Source organism: Numenius arquata, chromosome Z (genome assembly GCF_964106895.1).
Source record: "Numenius arquata chromosome Z, bNumArq3.hap1.1, whole genome shotgun sequence".
NCBI classification, from domain to species: Eukaryota; Metazoa; Chordata; class Aves; order Charadriiformes; family Scolopacidae; genus Numenius; species Numenius arquata.
In genome coordinates, this window is record NC_133616.1 from 4,328,452 (window position 1) to 4,352,742 (window position 24,291).

Here is a 24,291-nt window from a genome sequence, read left to right on the forward strand (position 1 = left end):
CTTTAATTTGCTTAGCTCTATGGAGAAACAACAAGCAGTCAACAGTAGATTGGTATCTCTCAAGGCCCTGAACATAGAATCATAGAATCCTCTGGGCCGGAAGGGACCTCCAAAGGTCATCTAGTCCGACTCCCCCCCGCAGTCAGCGGGGACACCCCCCAACTAGACCAGGTTGCCCAGGGCCTCGTCTTGAATATCTCAAGGGAAGGGGCCTCAACCACCTCCCTGGGCAACCTGTTCCAGTGTTCCACCACCCTCATGGTAAAGAACTTATTCCTAATGTCTAATCTAAATCTGCTTTTTTCCAGTTTAAAGCCATTACCCCTTGTTCTGTCATTGCCGGCCTTTGGAAACAGACCCTCCCCAGCCTTCCTGTAGCCCCCCTCAGGTACTGGAAGGCCGCTATTAGGTCTTCCCGGAGCCTCCTCTTCTCCAGGCTGAACAACCCCAGCTCCCTCAGTCTGTCCTCATAGGAGAGGTGCTCCAGCCCCCTGATCGTTTTGGTGGCCCTCCTCTGGACCCGCTCCATCAGGTCCATGTCTTTCTTATGTTGAGGGCTCCAGACCTGCACACAGTACTCCAGGTGAGGTCTCACCAGAGCAGAGTAAAGTGGCAGAATCGCCTCTCTGGATCTGCTGGCAACACATCTCTTGGTGCAGCCCAGGATGTGATTGGCCTTCTGGGCTGCGAGAGCACATTGCCTGCTCATGTCCAGCTTCTCGTCCATCAGCACCCCCAAGTCCCTTTCCTCAGGGCAGCTTTCTAATACCTCACCCCCCAGTCTGTATTGATAGCGAGGATTGTTCCGGCCCAGGTGCATAACTCTGCACTTGCTCTTGTTGAACCTCATGAGGTTTACTTGAGCCCACCTCTCCAGCCTGTCCAGGTCCCTCTGGATGACATCCCGTCCCTCTGGTGTATCGACAAGACCACACAACTTGGTGTCGTCCGCAGACTTGCTGATGGTGGACAAACACGGCAACGTGGGCAAACCTTGCATTTTAGCGCCACAGGCTTCCATTTTCTCCAGTGACAAGGACACTACAGAACTTGAGGAGGTTGTTGCTGCTACGTCTCGTCTTGGCTCTTACCTGTAAGCAGTAGTTTGCCAGTGAAGCCGGTACGGTGACCCATGTAAAACAAGTCAGGGCTCAGCCTGTTTCCATGACAGTAGACAGCCAATCCTACACAAAACAAAACCCTCTTTGTGCGCTAAGATGCTGCACAATCCAGCAGGAAAAAAGCATAATCCAATGCCCAGAAAGGGAAAAGAGGAAAACCAGCCTCCCTGATCAGTTCAATTCTAAGTGGTAATGGTCAACCAGATCCTGACATGGACATCTCCTGGTGAAGATGTCATCCGGAGGCCAGTTACAGCTGTGTATCACATATGGAAAAAGAACTGCTACAGAAACAGTAAACTTGAGGGTTACTTTATGAAAAATAGGTGATTTTTACAAATGCAAAGCTACATGAAGCCCTAAAAGTGAGCATGCTTTCTGGAAGGTTACAACTGTGCCATCCAACAGCAAGAAGAGTAAGGCAGAAAGTGGCAGAAGGACAGTAGGAAGTCCAAAATGTTTTTGCAAATAGACAGACAATAGAAGGGAAATCATCTTCCATGCAGTCCGCTTCAGGTGAACTAGTATTTTCTGGGCGGTAGCATCTCAAGAGTCAGCTTTTCAATCTCCTTTGAGAGCTCTTCCTCCACGGCGTTCTAGCGGGAGAGAAAACCAAGAGGAATTGGCAACCATGAAATGGTTTTCCTACATTCTGGTTGGACAGACATTACCTACAATGATCAGGCCTTGGGATATTGTTAGCACTGATTAACCCAAGTACTGAACCGGAAGGTGTCCCTACTGCAAGCAGCAGGTCTCCAAACGAAGGGCTAAAGAAGCTCCGTGCCCTTCACACTGTGACCCAATTGTGATATTAGACACCTCAAGCTGAAGGGGTAACACTCCAGAGGTGAGTATTCTGACCTGATAAAAACCTCAGGCTGTTTAGGTGAGCTTGTATTTCTGAATCAAAACTTAAGTGGCTTACCAACCTGAGCAGTCCCATCTGAAAGCGTACAAAAGGCTCTCAAGTAGCTGTGATTTTTGACCACAGCTTTAAGGCTTATGACTGAATACCTCGTGCTTTATCCACGAGCAAGCAGACAGTAGCCCAAAGAAAAATAAAGACGGGTTTTATATTCAAACGTGGCCCACCTCACTCAGGAAAGCTACCTATGGACTTCCCAAACAGCTTTGTATGAATGTTTTCCAACAACCACTCCTGCAGATCACACAATCATGGACGAAATGGGCATTATGTTTTATAGGAGAAGGTCCCCACTGCAGCCTACAAGGCAGCTGTTAAATAAAATATGGGCCCTTGAGCCCTCTCGGAGCTCAGGAGCAGCAAGGAAGGTTGTGAGCAATAAGCTGCAACAAAAGCTGAGCAAATAAACATTCTGACAGGTGAAGCAGACAAAATCCAGAGGGATGTAGATACCTAATCCCCGCTGATACCATTATGCCCCAGCTGCCTTTGTAGCTCAGAGATCATTCCTCCACCAGTTCCTCCTACCAATACACACGGCTTCTGCCTTACCGGAGCAAAGTTTCCCTCTAGGGATCAGTAAGACCACAATCTGAGGTAGATAAATCCACAGCCAATTAATATATATATAGAGCGCACTTATTTTGGAACTACAGTACTCATTTAGATCTCTGTGAAAAATAAAAAACTCTTACCAGTTCTCGTTTTACTTCTTCAACCTTCACTTTTGCAAGGGGAATACTCTAAGGAGAGAAAAATCAGCATTTCAGCTGGAAACACAGAGCGCCTGCATCATTGTGAGACTCTAATGGTGTGTTGCAGGGGAAATCAGGGATAATGAAATCAGTTTTATGTGCACCCTTCACATGCAAAAGCTACTGACATTAAAAGCCTGGTACCAGTTTGGTTTGGGCAATCATGTATTTTTCAAAAGTCTGGTACAGCCTAAAGTCTAAAAAAAAAAAAAAAAAACCAACAACCCCATTTTAAGCAATTTTCCAAACCTACTAATCAAGGAACTGGATTTTGAACATATCCGTGTATGAATTTTCCAAAGAACTGTAAGATTTCAAGGATAAACCTTCCTCCCTCCTTCTGCCTGCACCAGAAGCGAGGCATCGGGGCTCTCCCTGTCTCCTTTGACGCCAAGGTGGGAAGGAGGGGGGAGCTGGAGAGCCTAATCTGATTTGAACGATGCATTTTGCTTGAGGAAAGGAGGCAGCTGCCTCTTGGAGTAAGATGGATTTAAAAGAGAAGCAGTCCCACCCTCTCCCTTCATCCTTTTCTTCGAGGAGGGAGATGTGTTGAGAGGTAGGGACTTGATGGAGGGGCTAAGGAGGTGAAGAGACAAGCGTGGCCCAGCAGACCAGTCCCCAGTTCATAGTTGCAATTAATCGCAGAGTTCCTAGGTGATTTTTGGATAACTCTGTTTCTCTGGACCTTTGTGCCCCATTTATAAGAACTGGAATAAATATTTTTCACCTCTTACATGGAAAGGTCTGTGGTTAGCTCTATTAAAGGCTGTGGGGTGCTCAGAGGAGGTAACAGGGGCCCTTATCAGGTAATTTAAATATAAACCTGCAAAACTAGACAGTTACAATTGTATTTAACAAACCCAAACCCCATTCAACTACGCATACTCCAGTTTTTGCAACTTCTCCCCTGAAAAGTCCTTAATACTCATCTATAAAAGCAATGGTTAACTTCCAAAGGAGACTGGAAATACTTGGGTTTAGTGGTCCCGAATACCACAGGTGGTGATGTACTGACGTCACACAAAGCCAAGGGTTTCTGTTTGATGGACTAAAGTCCTATTCACCCATGACTTCCTTAAGTCACTATAAAGTTGTTCATAAAATTACCCTTAACTGAAACAGCCTTTTGTAACAGGAGTTCCAATTTGAGAAAATCTTTTTTATGAAACACCCTTCACATGGCAGTCTGATAGTAACTCCTAGCACAGGGAACAATAGTGAAAATATAAAATGAAAAACAGAACACAGACAAGGGCTTTCAAAACAGCAATTTAGTCACTTAAATGAGAACCCTGTGATTTCAGAGAGCTGAGTACCCAGCACCCTCAAGAAAATTCAGAGAAAGTGATGGAGCAGCCAATACTCACAAGCTAAACTATTTGTTTAGAGGACAATGCCTACATTTGGCTATTTCTTCATAATTCCTAAAATCTTGCTCAGAGCTCCAACCTCAGTGCAATGCGCTGTGTCCACCATATTGACAGCTTGATGACATGTATAGCTAATACATTGGTAAATCTCAAAAAAAAAATAATATACTAAGTAATTACATTTTCTTCCTCATTTCTTCATCTAATTTCTAGCTAATTCACCCAGCAAATCTGTGTATTTCTTTAGAACAAAGTCTGCCTGGTAAGCATACTTTATTTCTCGATTTGATTTGGCTAGATTAATAAATAGATAGCCTTCTGTTTAAATAAAGCCTTCTGTTTACACCACCAGTAGACCCGTAGGACATCTGCTTGCCCACTGAAACCACCACAACAATATCCTTTACATTCTGAAGTCCATTAAAATTAATCTGATGGCAAATACAATAGAACAGTGGGAAAAAAAAAAATAATTACAAAAGGTAAATCTAGGTAGGCCGCCAGTTTCTTCTTCAAAGGCACAATTTCTTCCCGCCGTTTAGCCAATTCCTGTGAAGAGAGCAAGGAAGATTATATTCTATAGTCTTACTCATAGAAGTGATGTAAATCAGTGACATAGATCGACAGTTACCTACAGCATTTCAGAATTCACAGATGTTGGCAAGAGCTTTCATGATCCTTCTTAAAACCCATGGAAGACAAAAGATCTGCTGTTCATTCAGTTATCAAACAGTCAAAACCAGTTCAAATTTTACAGAGGTATTAATTAATTTTTCTTCACTCCGAAGGCATCTTCAGACATCTTTGCTTACTGATACCACCTCCCTGAAAGGTGAGGGGATTTGCAATTCCCAGACAGAGGACTTTTGCTCTCAGCCTCACTCTAGGCCAGAGAGAGAGCTGAGCCCCAAGGAAGGGGACATGTTCTCATGCCTATAGCTTCTGTGTGAAAACAGTTTTGCACAGGGGGCAGTAAAAAGACTCCCCTTACACTGCTTTGCTCGTTCTGTTAATGAGGGGAAATAATTTCTCTTTGGGGCTGAGCGCCTTCCACAGCCCTCAGCTCTTTTCAAATAATCATCTTAAAGTTAAAAAAAAAAAAAACAAAACGAACACGCTCTGAAGATAAAAGTAATTTGTGCTGCCCAATTCACTGAGCTCTTGGCAAAGCAGATATAGAAATGTCAGGGAGTCAAACCTATCCTTACGCTCTGGTTGGTTCTAGAAGATGACAAGTCTAGAAAATCACCTATGACTTTTTGTATGTGAAATGCCAACAAATTATTTTGGGTTCTCTGAACTGAACGCTTCTGAAACACTGTGCCATGTAAACATTGCCACCCAGCGCTGGCTCACATGAACAACAACCTAAGAATAAGGAAACCTACTTTCATTGTTCCAACTTAACTAAACACACAGGAAAAGCTAGCAAAAGAAATGGGGAGAAAGACTAAGTTCTCATTTCAGTAATGGCAAATAATATTGAAGTGTGATGAGTGCAGACAGAACACCACAAATACACATATGCTGGAGAATCTATAGCTAGTAACTCAAGAAATATGCTTTTTCCTTTAACAAATTTTCCCACTGGGCTTATAGTACAGCTGAAAAATGTTATATTTAAAAATACAAGGAAAAAAAAAATCAGAAAAAAGTTCAGATTTTGGGTTTCACTTGACCTCCTTCCCTTACTCTGAAGTGCTTGAAAACAAGTTTATTTCACACAAACTAGAAAGAATCACCTGGGTCATTCTATGAAGTAATTTCAATACACAGGTAGCCACGTAACAGGATGCAGCCCACAGAATATCCACTCTGTTTATGGCACAGATCACGGAGAGAGGATCACAGGCTGCCTCTCAGCATCAGGAAATTTATCCCACGGAAATTCTCTAGTAGGCTATATTCCCAGTTACAGAGAGAGGCACAAACAGAAGAGAGGAAAAAACCAACAGGCAACAAAAATAAAGATTCCAACTGTTCCCCTCAATCAGTCCAGAAGGAAAGCTTCTTCCCAAGTCCAAAATAAGCCCACATCTAACCCTGAAGAGAAGGTACCACTTCAGCACCCATAGATGCTTCTCAGTTTCTAGGAGAGCCAAACCCATCCAACATACCCCAGCTCAGATGTATCTGTCTATGGGATTTTCATTTGTGCTTCTTTTTACCATTAGTATTTGTTCGGGTAACGAAACAGCAAACTACATTTCCTGAAAGCACCCAGCAAACAAGCCTGGTCTGCACCACTGTAGAAGCATCCATCTTGGATCAAAAGACCTACCTCAGACAGGTTCATGAGTGACTCGTGTGTCAGTGACTGGTCCAAGCCTGTGGCAGCAAGCTGCTCCTACAGACAGGGAAGAGCTCATTCATAACCCAACACAAAACATAACAGGGAAGAGAAAGATTTTGCCATTTCCTTGGGTTTTGGTCTAAAGAGGCAAACAAGAATGCAGTTTGTCAACAACAGAAGTGTGTGCTACTTGAACCACAGCTATAGCTGTGTATATAAATTTTAGTAGCAACTGATTTTGTATCAAGAATAACAAGTCTTTACAGAAAATTAGCAGGGGAAGAGTACATGGCAAGGCTGGGAAGAGGCTTCTCAGTAAAGCGTCTTCAACTTTAATACCACACTTACCATCTCATTTCTCCCCCCTCCCCCAAGGTATTTAATACGTGAACGCTGTCCAATAAAGCATTCACGTGTCCTTCATCATGTAGAAAAGGTGAAGGAGAAGACAGTACAACTTCTGCCTTGTGTTTAATCATTCATTAGTTTCAAGAAATGGCTATATGCAGAATCAACGCACAATTGACCTCAGTGAGTTTCCTGGAAGCTGTCTGTATGCTCGATACGACAGCCCCTCACAACAAGCATGAGGTAGTCCGAACTAATACAGATCTCAGTGAAAGAAGACCAAATGTCCTTTCATTTATCATAGGATGCCCCCAGGAGAGACCACGCACATAGCAGGAACAACTGAAGTGGAGTAGCATGTTGTCCTGTTTAGCCCAAGAGTCCTCAGTCCTGGACTTTAGGAATCTCCTGGGATGTCTCTGCAACTACAACTTTGGGCCCGACCAACCAAGACTCTGCCATCCCATTACGATGACTTTTTAGAAAATTCCTTCCATCTACCTCAGCAGCCTTGATCCGGATGGCTAAATCCTTAGATTTATTTTTCAGGAACTCCATTTTCTGGGATCGCATGTGAGCTTTGAACTTTTCTGCTTCCAAATATTCCTCCATTTTTTTAAGTTCCCTTAAAAAAAAAAATAATACAAAAAGAAGCATACTTTTACATTCAAAGAGATACCAGTATACAAATACCGCTTAATTACCTATGCTTAAGCTAAATCCTGTAATATAACCAACACCAGAAGGGAGAGTGTGGAGAAAAACTTGCGTTTCCCTATGAGATTTCCCAGTGGAAACATCCACAGCTGTTACATCCAGACTCCCAAAGGTTAGGGAAAAGGGGAAAAAAACTCAATAAGGCCAAGGGGAAAACCATCTGCATAAAAGCACAGTCAGTCTTCTGCATAATTCTCTAATTCCATTAGAGACCTGTTAGCCACGCTAAACTTCACTGAGAGGGGCCACGGCAAACCTGCACAAAGCACACAGGTCTGGTATGTCTGCTACAAGCAGCAACACAATTCCTACTTTAAAAAACAAACAAAAAAAACCCCAAAAAATAATTAAGACTGGAACGGGGCTGTGAAGATCATCTAGGCCAATCCCCACTCAAGGCAGGGGCTGATGGTGCTATGCTTGGCGAAGCACCTCAGATTATATCCTCTAGAGAATGGACTTGATACCGCTTTTTTGTTTGTTTGTCTGTTTTAAGTCTCCCACATCTTGGTTAAAGGGAATTCTTAACCTGGGAATGGTTTTTGTTTGACTCTGACTACAGAGCCCACGCCAGATGTGTTAAGAAAATCAGGTTTCCCTTCAACCTCAGCTGAAGGCAACTGGTGGAAGATGTCAGCCCTTGTCTGATAAGTGCTTGTAGTCCATTTTTGTTTTAAAATAACAGATTTTATGATGGTACCCCAAATCTCTTTTGATTACTGGATGTGTCCATTGCACATGGTTTCTGATAGATACTTCCAAATATTTGAGTCAGAGTCGCGTCAAAATCCTGACAATTCAGTTGTCCTCGTTAGTTATCACAACCGGCGCTCCGCATTGCGGAGATCAGCAGTGCTGCTTACACCTTTCCCTTTTCTCATCCATTACTCACTCCTTTAGCTGCTGTTCCAACAACAGCGCTGAAGTTATTTTTTCCCTCATGCTCATCAATTCCAGTACCGTTTCCTTGTTTTTTGATTGTGTGGCGTACAGCTCCGAAGTCATATCGTTGATGGCACAGAAGAAGCTGGTGAAGAGAGAGAGATACAGTGGGAATGCTCAGGAGTCAGCTCTTCTGAAACTCAGAATTATTATTATTTTCTCCACACTTTACATAAATTACTTGTGTTTTTTTTCTCACATTATGATAGGAGGAAATGAAAATCAGACACTAAGGGTATTTGCTTCCCTTAACTAAGGAAGATTTCATCTGGAAGGGGAAATGGCATGGCAATCTTAGTAGGAGGAAGCAAACAAGACCTGACAGTCTGGTGAATATAACCCCTGGGTTTGAAATCATCGTATGCTCCTCTCCTGGATTGCCAAATTGCCTTTGAGAGAAACTGCATTCAGTCCCTGAAAACACATGTCCCTGAGGCAATATCCAGCAGTATTTCAGTCCCAAATGGTTCAAAGCTGCTCACCCCTCCTTCTTGGGAGAAGAGACGTAAGAGCCAAGCTCCTGAACGTCACACAAAAATTGGATTCCACAGCAGAATTTGGCCCTTTCTTATTGTCAGTGCTCATCACATACCTGCTGTGTTACAGGTCAAAGCCAGGCTGGGGAGAGGGGCCCAGGAAGAGCAGGCCAACAGCTGCCATTTCTCTGTGGCCACTGACCACAAGAGCATGGGGCAAAAAAAGAGGGATTTAACGCCAGCTGAGGCACTTCTCAGGCTTTGGAGACTTTCTTTGCTGGGACAGTCAAGAGCTAGATCTTTGTGCTCAGCTCCTGTGAACTCCAAAGGTGCCCAAGGGGTGCAAAATAATCTCGACAAATAAGGTTTCCTGGTGTGAAAGTCAAGTTTGAAAGTGTTGAATGGATAAAACAGAGGGAAAAGAGCACAGACCACCAGCCCTGATGTACAGTGGGAAAAATTACCTGACAAGAGAAGTGTCCTTTGTTTCAAGTGCCATTGCGCTCTTCACCAGGACATTGAGGTAGCTGGTGCCTTTGCTGGACAGACTATATGGGGAAAGAGCCAGGATTTCTCTGAGAAGGCTCTGTAGGTACTTAGCTGAAAAAAAAATACAACCCAAAGGAGCATTTTATTTTTTTTTTATATTACTGATCTTTTAAGGCCTAAGGTGCGATTGTCTCTTTCAACACACGTGTTAAAAATGTATTATGGTCCCCTGAATCACTCCCTTGCTCCAAAAAAAAGCCCACATTATCAAACATTCACTCCAGGCAGCTCGAGCATAACTTAATCACCTCGCTGTTGTTTCAGATTCCTCAAGCGCTTTCCTTAACAGTGGATTAGCACCAGCTCAGACTCTTAAATCAGCGGTAGGGTTGCTTCCGTGCTGATCCAGCCAGTATTTCAATGCTCTGCTACTCAGCCCAGCGGACTAGGAGGTTTTGGCAATTAATCTGCTTCTCTGTATTTACAGCCTGCTCAAGACAGCTTAAAAAATTGCTCTTGATCAACCTTATGTCATCGTAAATTTTGCTGAAAGGGAGGATTGACATGCATTGTAGTAAAAACTGTACCAGAACAGAAGCTGAGTTTTTTCCAATTTTATATATAATTATTTATATCATAGAATTGTCCAGGTTGGAAGGGACCTTTAAGATCATCAAGTCCAACCATCAACCTAACTCTAATAAAAAAACTCATCACTAAACCATGTCCCTCAGCACTAGGTCTACCCGTCTTTTGACTATCTCCAGGGATGGTGCCTCAACCACTTCCCTGGGCAGCCCATTCCAATGCTTAATAACCCTTTCTGTGTAAAAATTTTTTCAAATCTGAACCTCCCCTGCTGCAATTTGAGGCCATTTCCTCTTGTCCTATTGCCTGTTCCTTGGGAGAAGAGACCGACTCCCCCCGGCTACACCCTCCTTTCAGGGAGTTGTAGAGAGCGAGAAGGTCTCCCCTCAGCCTCCTTTTCTCCAGGCTGAACACCCCCAGCTCCCTCAGCTGCTCGTCACAACACTTGTGCTCCAGACCCCTCACCAGCTCCGTTGCCCTTCTCTGGACATGCTCCAGCCCCTCAATGCCTTTTTTGTGGTAAGGGGCCCAAAACTGGACCCAGCCCTCGAGGTGGGGCCTCACCAGTGCCCGGTACAGGGGGACAATCACCTCCCGAGTCCTACTCGCCATGCTGTTCCTGATACAGGCCAGGATGCTGTTGGCCTTCTTGGCCACCTGGGCACACTGCTGGCTCATGTTAAGCTGACAGTCGACCAACACCCCCAGGTCCTTTTCAGCCAGGCAGCTCCAGCCATTCTGCACCAGACCTGAAGCATCCATGGGGCTGTTGTGTCCCAAGTGCAGGACCCGTCACTTGTTGAACCTCACACCACTGGCCTTGGCCCATTGATCCAACCTGTCCAGATCCCTCTGTAGAGTCCTCCTACCCTCAAGCAGGTCAACACTCCCACCCAACTTGGCATCATCTGCCAACTTACTGAGGGTGCACTCGATCCCCTTGTCCAGGTCACTGATAAAGATGTTTGTTTGCAAAGATTTTAACAAAGACAATCTTCAGGGCCACTAAGAAAAACCTTGCTGGAACTGGGAGGTGGAGCTTTTGAACTCACCTTTTGCTTCATATTCTGCTGCCTTCTGCTTCATGTTCTCTATCTGCAAAGCAGCGTCACTCTCTCTGGCTTCATGGCATTCTGCAAGGTTATACAGGAAATCAACTGTCCTTTCATTCACTTCAAACTCTGGGATAGGCTCACTGCCATATACTTTCTTTAGCCACACGACAGCCTGCCAGAGAAGGGGAAAAAAATAATAATAATAAAAAAAAATATTAAGAGGTCAAGTGAAACAACAGAAAATAGCTGATAGGTGTGAGAAACGTAAACGTGCTGCAACTTCTACATTCCTGAAGAATGACTCCTGCTACACCAGTAAAGGCATCAGTGCAAAAAGGGAGAGAGCCTCCTTTGTCTCTTTTTCCAAACACCCTCTGCAGTTTAGAAAACAATTTCCCTTTTAATCTCCCTCATTTCTCTGGACACCTGCTTATCTTCAGGCGATAATTTTTTTTTTTTTTTTTTATTCACATGACCTGTTTGCTACAGACACGCTAATGGTCCAGGAGATGTTAAGTGGGTATTTATTAATGAAAACTCCATTAAAGCACCGTGGGATAAAAAACCGCCCAAACCATAATCACATGGAACAGTCTCTATGGGCTTGTGGGGTAGAAAGAGTTAGTAATGGCGTGCAGGCATGAGCCCCACAGAGCACAATTTCTGCCCCTGAAAAGGTCAGAAATGGGAGAGAGCTCAACGCAGTGCTCTCAACGCTGAAAGATTAGATTATGACTGGTAATAATTGAACACATGGAAGTTTAACACTGAGTAACACAAATCCTTGTCTAAGGCTGCCTAAGCAACCTGATGGAAAAGGACACAGCCTTATAACTTAAAAAGACATTTCCTTCTAGCACGTCCTTCTTTATGCTTCTACCATTTCAGCATCTCCACTACACACACTGCACACAGCAAACATCAGCCTGAACTACACTGGGGTGAAACCCCATCAAGGCCTTAGAGGCAAAGGGCACTAATTATGTGTAGATGAAGCCAACGTGATTATGTGCAGAAAAAAGGCAAGTTCACGATCGAAAGATAAATTGAATCTTTCTGCCAATTTCTGTAGGGGCAATGATTTGAAACACAAAAACTTCAGGCACACAAGATCTTCATTACCTAGATTTTTAAACAAGCTCTGAGTTTATAAGTCAGTGAGCTCATGGACAGCAGAGGTGAACACAGACCGTGCTGCTGCAAAACCCACCCAGCAGCCACGTCTTGCCTGGCCCCCAAAGCCCCAATGGGCAAGAAAACGACAGGGGCTCGTTTCAGTTCTTGAACCACAGAGGTCCCAGCACCAGCCAAGCAGAGCGACAACTGGCCATGGCCCAGCAAAACCTCCAGGGCAACCACCCGGGTGCCTCGCCCACAAAGACAGAAAGAGACACCCTCAGGAGAGAGGGATGAGGGCTCCAATAACGCACTGGGGACACCTCCACCTCCACCTCCACCTCCACCTCCACCTCCACCTCCACCTCCACCTCCACCTCCACCTCCACCTCCACCTCCACCTCCACCTCCACCTCCACCTCCACCTCCACCTCCACCTCCACCTCCACCTCCACCTCCACCTCCACCTCTCCCCGCCGTTACCCGCTTGAGCTTCTCCTCCATGTCGGCCCCCGCCGCCTTGAACCGCCCGCCTTCCTCCCGACGCCCCCTGCGCGCACCCGCCGCGCCGCGGGGCTTGATGGGAATTGTAGTTCGGGGGGGGGGGGGGAGAGCGGCGCAAGCCTCCCCGCCCGGCTTCTCGTTTTAAATTCTTGAAACACACAGAAAATAATCAAAAACCATCAGTTCCATCCACTAGCTGCGGCGAGCGCTTTAACCAAAGTGGGTCGGAATACTCTAAACGTTTTGAAAGAATTTGCTTTCCCCCTACGCCCAGTATTTTCAAGAAAATAGCCTTGAATCTGTAAAATGATTTGATGTTTGATGGAATTGTGTGTTGCGTGTCTATCATAAGGCTAATTAAAAATAAAGACATATAAATCCCTTAACCGTGTTTTAAGTTTAGGGGTAAAAATTGAAAACTGAATGGCTTGCATACCGCTGCATATATATAAACTTGCATTAAAAAGGTACTCCTGGCTGGAAAACGCACTGCGAAACCACATCTGCTGAGTCACGCTCTTAAAACAATCACCAAGGAATGGCCTCTCTTTCATAGCACAGTAACAAAACTGGGCTGCGCAGGGAAGAGTGTGGCTAGTAGGTGGAGGGAAGTCATTCTCCCCCTCTACTCTGCACTGGTGAGGCCACAACTGGAGTATTGCATCCAGTTCTGGGCTCCCCAATTCAAGAGGGATAGGGAACTACTGGAAAGAGTCCAGCGATGGGCAACAAAGATGATTCAAGGATTGGAGCATCTCCTTGATGAGGAAAGGCTGAGAGAGCTGGGACTCTTTAGTTTGGTGAAGAGAAGGCTGAGGGGAGACCTTATTAATGCCTATAAATATCTGAAGGGTGGGTTGAAGGAGGAGGGAGCCAGACTCTTTTCAGTGGTTCCCAGTGACAGGACGAGGGGCAACGGGCACAAGTTGGAACATAGGAGGTTCCACTCGAATATGAGAAAGATTTTCTTCACGGTGAGGGTGACAGAGCCCTGGAACAGGCTGCCCAGGGAGGTTGTGGAGTCCCCTTCTTTGGAGATTTTCAAGACCCGCCTGGATGCAGTCCTGAGTAGCATTCTCTAAGCAATCCTGCTTCAGCAGGGGAGTTGGACTAGATGATCTATACGGTCCCTTCCAACTCTAAAAAAATTCAGTGAAATTCAGTGAAAAACTACAAACGCACGAGGCTAAAATGGATAATTTAAATCAATGTTGGGGTTTGGTGGTTTTTTGTCTGGTTTTTTTTTTCACAGTTTTACAGAACCTGAAGAGATTACTGAAATAACCAGCGGGAGAAGCGCTGCTGGAGCGTTGTGTTGGACACAAGGCATGCCAAAACGCCCAAAGACTTTTCACTGAACCTTTCCAACTCCCAGAACATCCGCTGGGCTCCGTGCTTTGCTCCGTGACCTCTCTGGGTCACCTGGGGGACACTGTTGCGCTGTCCCTGCTCTAGCTTCCGCAGAGTAAATCCTGCATCTCTCACACATGGAATTTGTTGCAGGGGCGAGGTCCTGGCAGAATTGCATGGTTCGAGAAACCCACAGCAATTTATTGTCTTTTAAATGATTAGTCTCTCACCTGATGAGCCCTCCTCACTTGAGAAGGGGAATCGGGGCAAACGAGGAAACAAGAAGGGCTGAAATATAACTACATTTAATAGGAAAACACTAAATAATTAACACTGATAATACTAAGGAATCATTATTGACCCCGATACCAATGTAAAATACACAAGGACTATACTCAGCCCATTCTCTCAGCAGGAAGCCGTGCACTCCCAGCAGGGGCAGCCAATGTGGGACCCTGCGAGCGCTGCAGCAGGAGCGGGGGGCAGGGAGGCAGGAGGAGGAAGGGAAGGGCTCAGGGCTCTGGCACTGGGGTGAGAAGTTCTCAGGATGGCAGCCATCAAGGGAGAAAGAGCACTACGCAGCAAACTTTGTAATTTATATGAACGTGACGTTCATGGTATGAAATAGTCCTGCTGGCAGCTTGGGTCAAGTGCCTGGGTCTCGCTCCTCCTCATCCCCGCACCTGGCAAGGCTTGAAAACACTGAGACCTTGAAACCCACATCCCGACGCCAGCTATAAAGTAAATCTTTTCACAAATTCAGACACTAAAGTCTTCTAAAAGTGCCCTTTCCCCAAGCGTTAGAGGAGCAGTTGCTCCTGTGCTTCTCACACCAGGACACAGACGGATCAAGCCGTGCCACAAGCACCACCGCCTCTCGCAGGGAGCCTCTCCTCAGCCTGCGGGGCTGCTGCCCTGTCACCGCCACCTCTGACGGCACCCCCCCGCTCAGCTTTTCAAGTGTCACGTATTATCAGCGGACCGGCTGAAAAAAAAAAACAAAAAAACCAATTTAAGCTCCGGTAAGAAAACCAGCGCGGCCCGTGTCCCCGGCCGCCCCTCCGCCCTGACAGGCCGCCCTCCCGCCCCCCACACCGGGCCCTGCCCGCCCCGTCCCGCTCCGCCCCTTCCGCCCGCTGAGGGGCACTTCAAGGACACCTACCGCAGCGGGGTATTTTTCTAAAAGCCCCGTTTGGAGGGTTTTTAAATTATTTTTTTTAAATATATACATATATTCCCTCACGACCCAGGGGCGCGGGGGGGGGGGGGGGGGGGGGGGGGCGGCGCCCCGAGGCCTGAGGGACCCTCTAGCGGCGGGGGAAGAACTTCCGGGTCTCGCCCCGCCCCGCGCCGTGGGCGTGGCCTGGCTCAGGCAAAAGGAGCGGAGGGCGCCGCCGCCATTTTGTGGAACGGAGCGCGGGGCCGGCAGCAGCCAGCCGTCTGCTTCAGCTTTCCCCGCAGGAGCCGCCCGCCGCCGCCATGCTCTCCGCCCGTGTGGCTGCCGCCCTCGCCCGCTCCCTGCCGCGGCAGGCCGGCCTGGTGAGCGCGCTGTCTCCTTCCTGAAGTGAAAAGGGAGGAGGGAGGATGGGACACACGGGCGCCGCCGCCGCCATCTTGGGGGCTACGGTGACATTGAGGGGCCGCGGCCTCTCAGCCTCGGGAGTGTGGGGCGGGATGCGTGTGTGGGGGCTCACCTCAGCGCTGGGGGGCAGCGGGGTCCGAGCCCCTGCTGAGGAGGGGGGTGCCTTCGGGTGAGGGGTGGAGAGGGCCGGGGGGGCGGCGTGTCCTTCCCCGGGGATGCGGGTTGGCACTGGTGGGGTCAGGTTAATATCCTGAAGGCTGCTGGATTCCAGTCAGGGTTAGGGATTGGACTTGTGAGGCTTTACCAAGTGGCATTTTTTTCCCCCGTGTCTGTGGGAAGAGTGAGGGTGTGAAGGTCTGTCAGGACCCGTTCCCGGGTCATGTCCCTTGTGAAGGTGAACGGAGGAGAGGCCTACCCAGGCTTCCAGAGAAGTAGAATTAACATTGCATGGGACTGCAGTGGGAGCTTTGTTTGGGATGTAGGATTATATTGTTTTGATGCACTCGTTATCACAGCAGGTTTTGTGTTTTGTTGGTTTTTTTGTTGTTTTTTTTTTTTTTTTGTTTCCATTATCAGTTAAGTTTTAGCTGTGCTTCAGAAATTCTGCAGTTAGATTTTTCTTGGAAAGGCCAACCTTCAGAAGATGAAGTGTTATTTCTCCCTTGTGCAGAGCCACGAGGAGTGCACCTATTTTTTTTATGCCCCAAGCTTTTGATGCTCAGAGCAACGGTCGCAAATGAGAGGAGGTGTTGCTTTGGGAGCTGCTGCAGTGCCGTGATGGTGACATCAGTGCAATGCAGAAAAATGCAGCCAGTAATTTACAGCAGTCTCCGTTACTGCCTGTCCTTGCTTAGCAATGCTGGACTTGGTTCTGTAACTACAGTTACGGAGTGCTGTGAAGCTCAATTCAAAGCTGAGACACATTAAATACATAAGATCATGATCAGAAATTTCAGTGTGTTATCTCTTCACGTTTTTTTGAATGATCCAGGGAATCTCACTGTTCCTGAAACATGACTTATTTTAGGTTTCCAGAAACACCCTGGGTGCAGCGTTTGTTGCTACAAGAAACATCCATGCCTCCAAAACATGCTTTCAGAAAACCGGTGAGTCTGAGAAAGGTCTTCTATTATAAGAGTGCAGTTTAAAAGCTTGCTCTGTCAGACAAAAAGGAATTTGAATATGGAGTGTAAGGGGGGTGTGTATCAGTTGCCAAAACCCTTAAGGACATTTATATAGTGACAGTATTTAACAGTGAACTGTTTGGTACACAGTTAAATCCAGGAGACATCACTTTAATAATTATTCAGATTATGCCAAAACCAAAGGAGTCGTCACATGACCGTTGGCTTATGCAGCTTACCTACTTCATGAGGATTCTATTCGGTATTCAACTCCTGCAGAATTATTTGAAAAAATGCCTCAAATTCCAGTTTCCTGTTGGTAACCGTATGAAGGAACGCATGACTTTCCCAGGGCCTGCCTGCGTTTGACCTTGTGTCCTTGAGTATAACTTTTGCTGTCAGCATCTTGGTGTTTAGAGAAGGCAGTGGTGCTGCATAGCCGTGTTTTTGATAGTGGTTTCTGTATGATTTTTGAAGTGGTTTAGGGTGACTAAAGGTATTGTTAGGAAACAACAGTTTCACAGTGTTATTTACTCTTCCCTCACTGAGGAAATAAAAAGTTGTTGGAGGTATACTGCCAAACAAATTGGAGGAAGATGGAGAATGCATTTTTATGGCTTATATTGAACAACTTGCTCCTTAGATGTATTGAGTTAAATATATTTGGATCTTGGATTGCAAATCAATTGACACAGCATGTTTTGACGCCTCCAGTCTAAGTAAATGATCTGCAAGTGTAGCTAGCATGTCTATTCTTTCTGAGCTGAGTCTAATCTATTTAATTGCTTTCTAGGGGCAGAGCTTGCTAATAATGTAGGACCTACTGAGTGATAACAGCTATCAGTGTTTTGAAGCTGGCTCATAATGATGAGTTGAAGCTGCTTTTATGGGCTGTGAATACTGAAGCTGTTATTTGTTTTATGCATCATATGTAAGGAATACCATTGCTCACTAGACCTCATGGCATACCTGAGAAAGGTTACCTTGGCTTCTGAATTCACACTGTGGCTTAATGTGCTAAGTCTGGTTTGAAACGTCTCTTTCCAGGCACTGCTGAGGTATCCTCTATTCTTGAGGAACGTATTTTGGGAGCTGACACCTCTGCTGAACTCGAGGAGACTGGCCGAGTGCTCTCGATTGGTGATGGTATTGCCCGTGTGTACGGGCTGAGAAATGTCCAGGCAGAAGAAATGGTTGAATTCTCTTCTGGACTGAAGGTAAGCTTTCACTGAAGCGGTTTGTTTAGCCTAGAAATACAAAGATTTTTTTAAGAAGAAAGGACTTTTTAAAGGAGAATCTGAGACTATGCTTGGAATTACCGGTATACAGACTTTATTGCAACTTTAAAGTACAGTAACTACTTGAAATAATACTACAAAAAGCAAATATTCTTTGAAGCTTTCAGTATCTGATTCTTGGCCAATATTTGAGCTTTATTTGTCTTCATCTAAGAACTATTAAGAACTACTCCTATCATTGGGTTTTGTTTTATTTGGTTTCAGGTGGCTTTTATGTTTACTGTTGAATAATAGCCTCGCTGCCCCAGTACAGTGTGCAGTTTGCTGACTTCTTATAGTCCTGAGAGTGGACTAGAGTTAAAAAGCTGTCTGACATTCTGAGAGTACTGCAGCTTCTCTCCCAGTATTTTTAGTGATCTCACTTGCCTTAGGCAGAGAAGAAGCTGGTGCTTTTCACATGTCCAATTCCTAGGCAAGAGAGAAGGGTTGTATTTGAGCCCTGCTAATCCTTCCTACTCTTTCTAGAGAGAGAAGTGACCTAATCCTAGGCTGCTGCAAGTACAATTAATTAAGTGGTAAGCTGAAGGCTTAGGCAGGTTCTCGCACCAGTATGGAAGAATGTGCAGGCAGTGTACATAAAAGCAGAACGTTGATTATTGCTACAAGTAAGACTGAGATAAGACTATGTTGGATGTTCTACACTGTAGAACAATATTGGTATTAAACTCTCAAAATTTTGCAGACATTGCCACGGGTTTTCTCAGGATCTTGTGATCTTTGTCCTAGGGTATGTCCTTGAATTTGGAGCCCGACAACGTTGGTGTTGTCGTGTTTGGTAACGACAGACTGATCAAGGAAGGGGATGTTGTGAAGAGGACGGGTGCCATCGTGGACGTTCCGGTTGGGGAGGAGCTGCTGGGCCGCGTTGTAGATGCCCTGGGCAATCCCATCGACGGGAAGGTGAGTGTAACTAGGTGTTGGCTACCTCTGCTTGTATCTGTGTGACACAGATTGCAACAGTTTTTTTTCTCTCTTTTAAGGGTCCTGTTACGTCTAAGACACGCAGAAGAGTTGGCTTGAAGGCCCCTGGGATCATTCCCAGGATCTCTGTGCGGGAACCCATGCAGACGGGCATTAAGGCTGTGGACAGCTTGGTGCCCATTGGTCGTGGCCAGCGTGAGCTGATCATCGGTGACAGACAGACAGGGTAAGTTCAATAACCAAGCTAAAAATGGGTCCTTAAAACAGAGACTTGAGTACAGCCTGCACCAATGTACAAAGCTGAAGACAGAACTGCGTGAAGGTTGGGAGAACCGTAGGCAGCTTAACTTACCAGCCTCTGTGTTACACAGGAAAACTTCGATTGCAATTGACACAATAATCAACCAGAAAAGATTTAATGATGGAACAGATGAGAAGAAGAAGCTGTACTGCATCTATGTTGCAATTGGGCAGAAGAGATCTACCGTGGCTCAGCTGGTGAAGAGGCTCACTGATGCAGGTAGGGATTTTTGAAGGTGGCTGAGCCTGACACCTAGTGACATCCTGTTCTTATTGTAACACTGATGGCCTCACCTAGATGCGAGTATGGACAGAATTATTTTCTTACTAGATGAGTGAACTGCTTTCTTTTCTGGACAAGAAATCTTTCTAGGTATCTGGGGAAAAAAAAAACAAACCTCTTGCTGCATTGCATTAGAAGACTAGAAGACTCAAAACTGCTCAGTTGCTTATGGAAAAGTCACCTTCCATGACTTTTTTTAGCAGAGTTCAGAGATATTCCTCTCGGCAGTGAGGCAAGCCTGATTACAAGCCATGTCCTACAAATGTTTATGGACCTGGCGTTTGTTTCATACGTCTGCAAGTCAGTGTAAATGGCAGTTGCGGGTTTAGTGGGGAGACTTTACTGCCCAAACATGGGTTTTACTCTCTTTTCAGAAACAGTGATCTCCTTGACCAAGGCTGCATCGGTAACAGGGGTTGCAAGAGATCAGGGACCTTACCTCTTGCCTGGTGATAAAGCAGAGACATACCTAGCGTGACGCACCCCACACACATTTTAATGACAGTAATTTGTTTGGGACTATGAAACAAAGGGGTAGTATCTCCTTGCAGAAGCCAGGATATCACAGACTTTCAGGCTGAGTTACTTCTACAACTAAAGTGTTTCTTAGTGAAAGCTTAAAATTAATTTTAAATGGGAAAGAAGCCTGCAAGTGTTAGACAGTAGCTGTCATGAACTCGCTCTTGAAACTTCTGAATTTAATTGAGGTAACGGATGTGTTAATCCAGTACAGTGTTCTTTCCTGTAACAACATAGTGATGCTGCCTGGGCTTGCTTCAGCAATTAGCGCTTCACATGCGTGTTGTACTTGCTCATTACAGTTGTGATGAGGTAATGTGCTCACGCTTACTGTGTGTGTCTCCAATTCTTTCCAGATGCCATGAAGTACACCATTGTGGTGTCTGCCACAGCATCTGATGCAGCACCCCTTCAGTACCTGGCTCCCTATTCCGGCTGCTCCATGGGGGAGTACTTCAGAGACAATGGAAAACACGCACTAATCATCTATGATGACTTATCCAAACAGGTCAGGAAGCATTTTTTTATCGACCTCATCGTCTAGCATTGGTGTTTGTAGCTCTAACATCACCTCAGGTTTAGAAATTCAGCATTTTAAAGGAGCAACTGAAGTCTGAGAGCTCTCTTTACACCACACAGGCTGTTGCCTATCGTCAGATGTCTCTGCTGCTGCGTCGTCCACCCGGTCGTGAGGCCTACCCAGGTGACGTGTTCTACCTGCACTCTCGCTTGCTGGAGAGAGCGGCCAAAATGAACGATTCCTTTGGAGGTGGCTCTCTCACCGCCTTGCCTGTCATTGAAACTCAGGCTGGTGACGTGTCCGCTTACATTCCAACCAATGTCATCTCCATCACTGATGGACAGGTAGGACTTCTTCTCCACGTGCCAGTACTCCTGTGTGACTTACTGGCAGGTCTCTGAGGAGGCCTCCGGGGTTCTGACCAAGATAATAAGAACTATTTTCTCCTGCAGATTTTCTTGGAAACTGAGTTGTTCTACAAAGGTATCCGTCCAGCCATCAATGTTGGTCTGTCTGTGTCCCGTGTAGGTTCTGCTGCTCAGACCAGGGCTATGAAGCAGGTAAGCATGAAACTGCTGCTCCTCATCTTACTGGAGATGAGTAGTGTGTAGGCTTTCCAACCCATTTCACCCTAAAGAGTTGGGAATAAAGTCTTGCATTCCTTAGCGTTATGAAATTATAAAAGAAAAAGTTTTGGAGATCTCTTTGATATTTGAGGAGGGACTCTTTATCAGGGAGAGGAGCCACAGGATGAGGGGTAATGGCTTCAAACTGAAAGAGGGGAGGTTTAGGTGAGATCTGGGGAAGAAATCTTTTGCTGTGAGGGTGGTGAGACCCTGGCCCAGGTTGCTTAGAGAAACTGTGGCTGCCCCATCCCTGGAGGGGTTCAAGGCCAGGTTGGAGGGGGCTTTGGTCAACCTGGTCTGGTGGGAGGTGTCCCTGCCCGTGGCAGGGGGGTTGGAACGAGATGAGCTTTAAAGTCCCTTCCAACTCAACCCATTCTGTGATATTTCCATTGCCTGCTGAGGCGGGGGGTGAGGGGGGAGGGAGAAAGGAAAATCATGTCTGCGTAAAGATAATATGACTTCTTAAGTGTAGTATGCAGAACTGGGTATTGATCTGACTGGAGATGGAGAATGCTCTCTTAACCCCTGATTTTAGTCCAGATATGGGATCGGTGAGGTTTAATACCAACTGTCGCCGTTTCGGGAAGGAATAGCATCTTATGTTAAAAGGCCAAGCAGACAATGGAATTTTTATATAATCATTTGTCAGAAACTTGAGATTCACTTGACTGATATGCGAGGCCAAGATATCTGTGACAACTGAAGGTCACCTACAGACTACTAGACAGATGGAGAAGGTCTGAGCCGTGCCTTGTGTTGTAGGTGGCAGGTACCATGAAGCTGGAATTGGCTCAGTATCGTGAGGTGGCTGCCTTCGCTCAGTTCGGGTCTGATCTGGATGCAGCCACACAGCAGCTGCTGAACCGTGGGGTGCGCCTGACAGAGCTCCTCAAACAGGGACAGTACGGTGAGTGTCCTGGGCGCGGGAGGTCTGCCTTTCCCATTAGTTGCTTCTACTAACGAGGTCAGTCTTTGTGGCAGCGTTTACTGTGTCTGTCCTGCGGATGCGGTAAACGCGGACTGAGGTAAACCACATTGTCGATGCGCGGTTCATCTCCAGAGGAGGTCTTTGTGTGGTCTGATGTGTCCTGGCATAAGAGTTACCAATGCTGTGAACGCTGTCTCTCCCGCAGTTCCCATGGCCATTGAGGAGCAGGTTGCCGTCATCTACGCGGGTGTAAGAGGTCACTTGGACAAGCTGGAGCCCAGCAAAATCACCAAATTCGAGAGTGCTTTCCTCGCTCACGTGCTGAGCCAGCACCAGGCCCTCCTCTCCACGATCAGGTACTGTGATTTGACTGCAACCCAGGGGTTTTGACTCTGAAAATCCAGCCCATGCTTAAAATCAACCTATTTCCACACCTCTCCTCTAATCTGGTACTTGAAATCACTTCCGTCTGGTCAGTGATGATGATGGAACAAGGTGGAACCTTGTTGAACTATGTACAGCTGCTTTGAAAGTATGTATTGACAAAACCTTAGTTCTTCAACCGGACTAATTTTTTAGGAGAAGGGATGTTAACGTTCATTTCGGTGGTGTAGCTCCACGCATCAAACAGAAATGTGTTAATTCCTCTGCTAAATTCGTTAGAAATGGGAAGGTTCGTTGTAAAGTTGTTTGCCTTAGTCGGGGATTGACCGTGTGTCTGTTCCTGCCTCAGAAGTTTAACTGAGCTCTTCCAACAGGACCGAAGGGAAGATCTCTGACCAGACAGAAGCCAAGTTGAAGGAAATAGTCACGAGTTTCCTGGCTACTTTCGAGGCATAAACTTAAAAACGGCTCCAACAGACCAGGCTGTTTGTCGTGATCCCGTGCTCCAGCTCCATCAAGGACTTACAAAAGTATGTGCGACTTGAATGTACAGATCTCAGTGAGAATTAAAGTTTCCATGTAAAAAAAAAAAAAAAAGTTGTATTTTCTGTAGTAAATGATTGCCTTTCTGGCTGATGACTTGAGCAACACCTGTCCTTAGAACCACAGAGATAAACTCCCCTGGGCACACGCTCACTAGAGGAACTCTGAAAAATGGGTGGCATGCTTGTAAGGGGAGTTTGATCCACTCAACATGTAAGTTGGGGTGGCAGCTGGATTCTGTGGAGAAGACAATTCCCATCCTGACAAGAGCTGAGGGTTAGAGAGTCACAGAATCTTCTAGGTGGGAAGGGGCCTTTCAGATCATCGAGTCCAACCATCAACCCAACACTGACAAAAACCATGGCTAACCCATGTCCCTCAGCACCATGTCTGCCTGGCTTCTAAATACCTCCAGGGATGTTGCCCCCCCCCCACTTCCCTGGGCAGCCTCTTCCAAGGCTTGACAACCCTTTCAGGGAAGAAATGTTTCCTAATATCCATCCTAAACCTCCCCTGGTGCAACTTTAAGCTGTTTCCTCTTGTCCCATTGCCTGTGACTTGGGAGAAGAGACTGACCCCCTGCTGGCTACACCCTGCTTTCAGGGAGTTGGAGAGAGCAAGAAGGTCTCCCCTCAGCCTCCTTTTCTCCAGGCTGAACACCCCCAGCTCCCTCAGCCGCTCCTCACAAGACCCCTCCAGACCCCAGACCCCTCACCAGCTCCATTGCCCTTCTCTGGACACGCTCCAGCACCTCAATGTCCTTCTTGTCGTGAGGGGCCCAAAACTGGACCCAGCCCTCGAGGTGGGGCCTCACCAATGCCCAGTACAGGGGGACGGTCACTGCCCCCCACTGCTGGCCACACTGTTCTTGATAGAGTTCAGGATGCTGGTGGCCTTCTTGGCCACCTGGGCACGCTGCTGGCTCATACTCAGCCACTGTTGACCAACGCCCCCAGGTTCTTTTCTGCCGAGCAGCTCCAGCCACTCTTCCTCCGGCCTGGAGTGTTCATGGGCTTGTTGTGACCCAAGACCCAGCACTTCACCTTGGTGAACCTCACATCGTTGGCCTTGGCCCATCCATCAAGCCACATATTTGATTCTGGTAACATAAATATGTATGTTAAGTTGTGGATGCCCCATGCCAAGGCCGGGTTGGACAGGGTTTTGAGCAACCTGGTCTGGTGGGAGGTGTCGCTGCCCAGGGCAGGGGT

The 24,291-nt window shown here is 46.4% G+C and overlaps 2 protein-coding genes across 3 annotated transcripts; one reads left to right on the forward strand and one right to left on the reverse strand.

Moving 5' to 3' along the window:
• Positions 1 to 1,418: 1,418 nt before the first annotated feature.
• Positions 1,419 to 12,730, reverse strand: HAUS1 (HAUS augmin like complex subunit 1). Its single transcript, XM_074166695.1, has 9 exons — positions 12,682 to 12,730; positions 11,080 to 11,254; positions 9,415 to 9,550; positions 8,425 to 8,559; positions 7,317 to 7,440; positions 6,456 to 6,521; positions 4,652 to 4,723; positions 2,745 to 2,792; positions 1,419 to 1,717 (listed from the first exon to the last, which is right to left on the reverse strand). Exons 1-9 carry the CDS (start codon positions 12,700 to 12,702, stop codon positions 1,643 to 1,645), a joined length of 852 nt encoding a protein of 283 aa, XP_074022796.1. The 5' UTR covers positions 12,703 to 12,730; the 3' UTR covers positions 1,419 to 1,642.
• Positions 12,731 to 15,416: 2,686 nt separating this feature from the next.
• On the forward strand, positions 15,417 to 23,175 carry ATP5F1A (ATP synthase F1 subunit alpha). 2 transcript variants are annotated; one of them, XM_074166860.1, is made up of 12 exons: positions 15,417 to 15,591; positions 16,662 to 16,740; positions 17,806 to 17,975; positions 18,783 to 18,956; positions 19,037 to 19,203; positions 19,349 to 19,497; positions 20,436 to 20,587; positions 20,719 to 20,943; positions 21,052 to 21,159; positions 21,988 to 22,132; positions 22,359 to 22,509; positions 22,912 to 23,175. In XM_074166860.1, exons 1-12 carry the CDS (start codon positions 15,532 to 15,534, stop codon positions 22,991 to 22,993), a joined length of 1,662 nt encoding a protein of 553 aa, XP_074022961.1. In that variant the 5' UTR covers positions 15,417 to 15,531; the 3' UTR covers positions 22,994 to 23,175. The 2 variants fall into 2 exon arrangements, with proteins under 2 accessions (XP_074022961.1, XP_074022962.1); XM_074166861.1 differs by having other exon boundaries at positions 15,429 to 15,591; positions 18,783 to 18,890; positions 22,912 to 23,151.
• Positions 23,176 to 24,291: the final 1,116 nt, after the last annotated feature.

Excerpts from the sequence above, each read along its gene's own strand:
- HAUS1 (XM_074166695.1), bottom strand. The coding sequence starts at position 12,702 with ATGGAGGAGAAGCTCAAGCGG. Across the intron at positions 9,551-11,079 it reads AGCAGAATATGAAGCAAAAG|CTAAGTACCTACAGAGCCTT; the intron begins GTGAGTTCAAAA and ends TTTTTTTTTCAG. Across the intron at positions 1,718-2,744 it reads AAGAAGTAAAACGAGAACTG|AACGCCGTGGAGGAAGAGCT; the intron begins GTAAGAGTTTTT and ends CTCTCCCGCTAG.
- ATP5F1A (XM_074166860.1), top strand. The coding sequence starts at position 15,532 with ATGCTCTCCGCCCGTGTGGCTGCCGCCCTCGCCCGCTCCCTGCCGCGG. Across the intron at positions 16,741-17,805 it reads AACATGCTTTCAGAAAACCG|GCACTGCTGAGGTATCCTCT; the intron begins GTGAGTCTGAGA and ends GTCTCTTTCCAG. Across the intron at positions 20,944-21,051 it reads TCTCCATCACTGATGGACAG|ATTTTCTTGGAAACTGAGTT; the intron begins GTAGGACTTCTT and ends TTTCTCCTGCAG.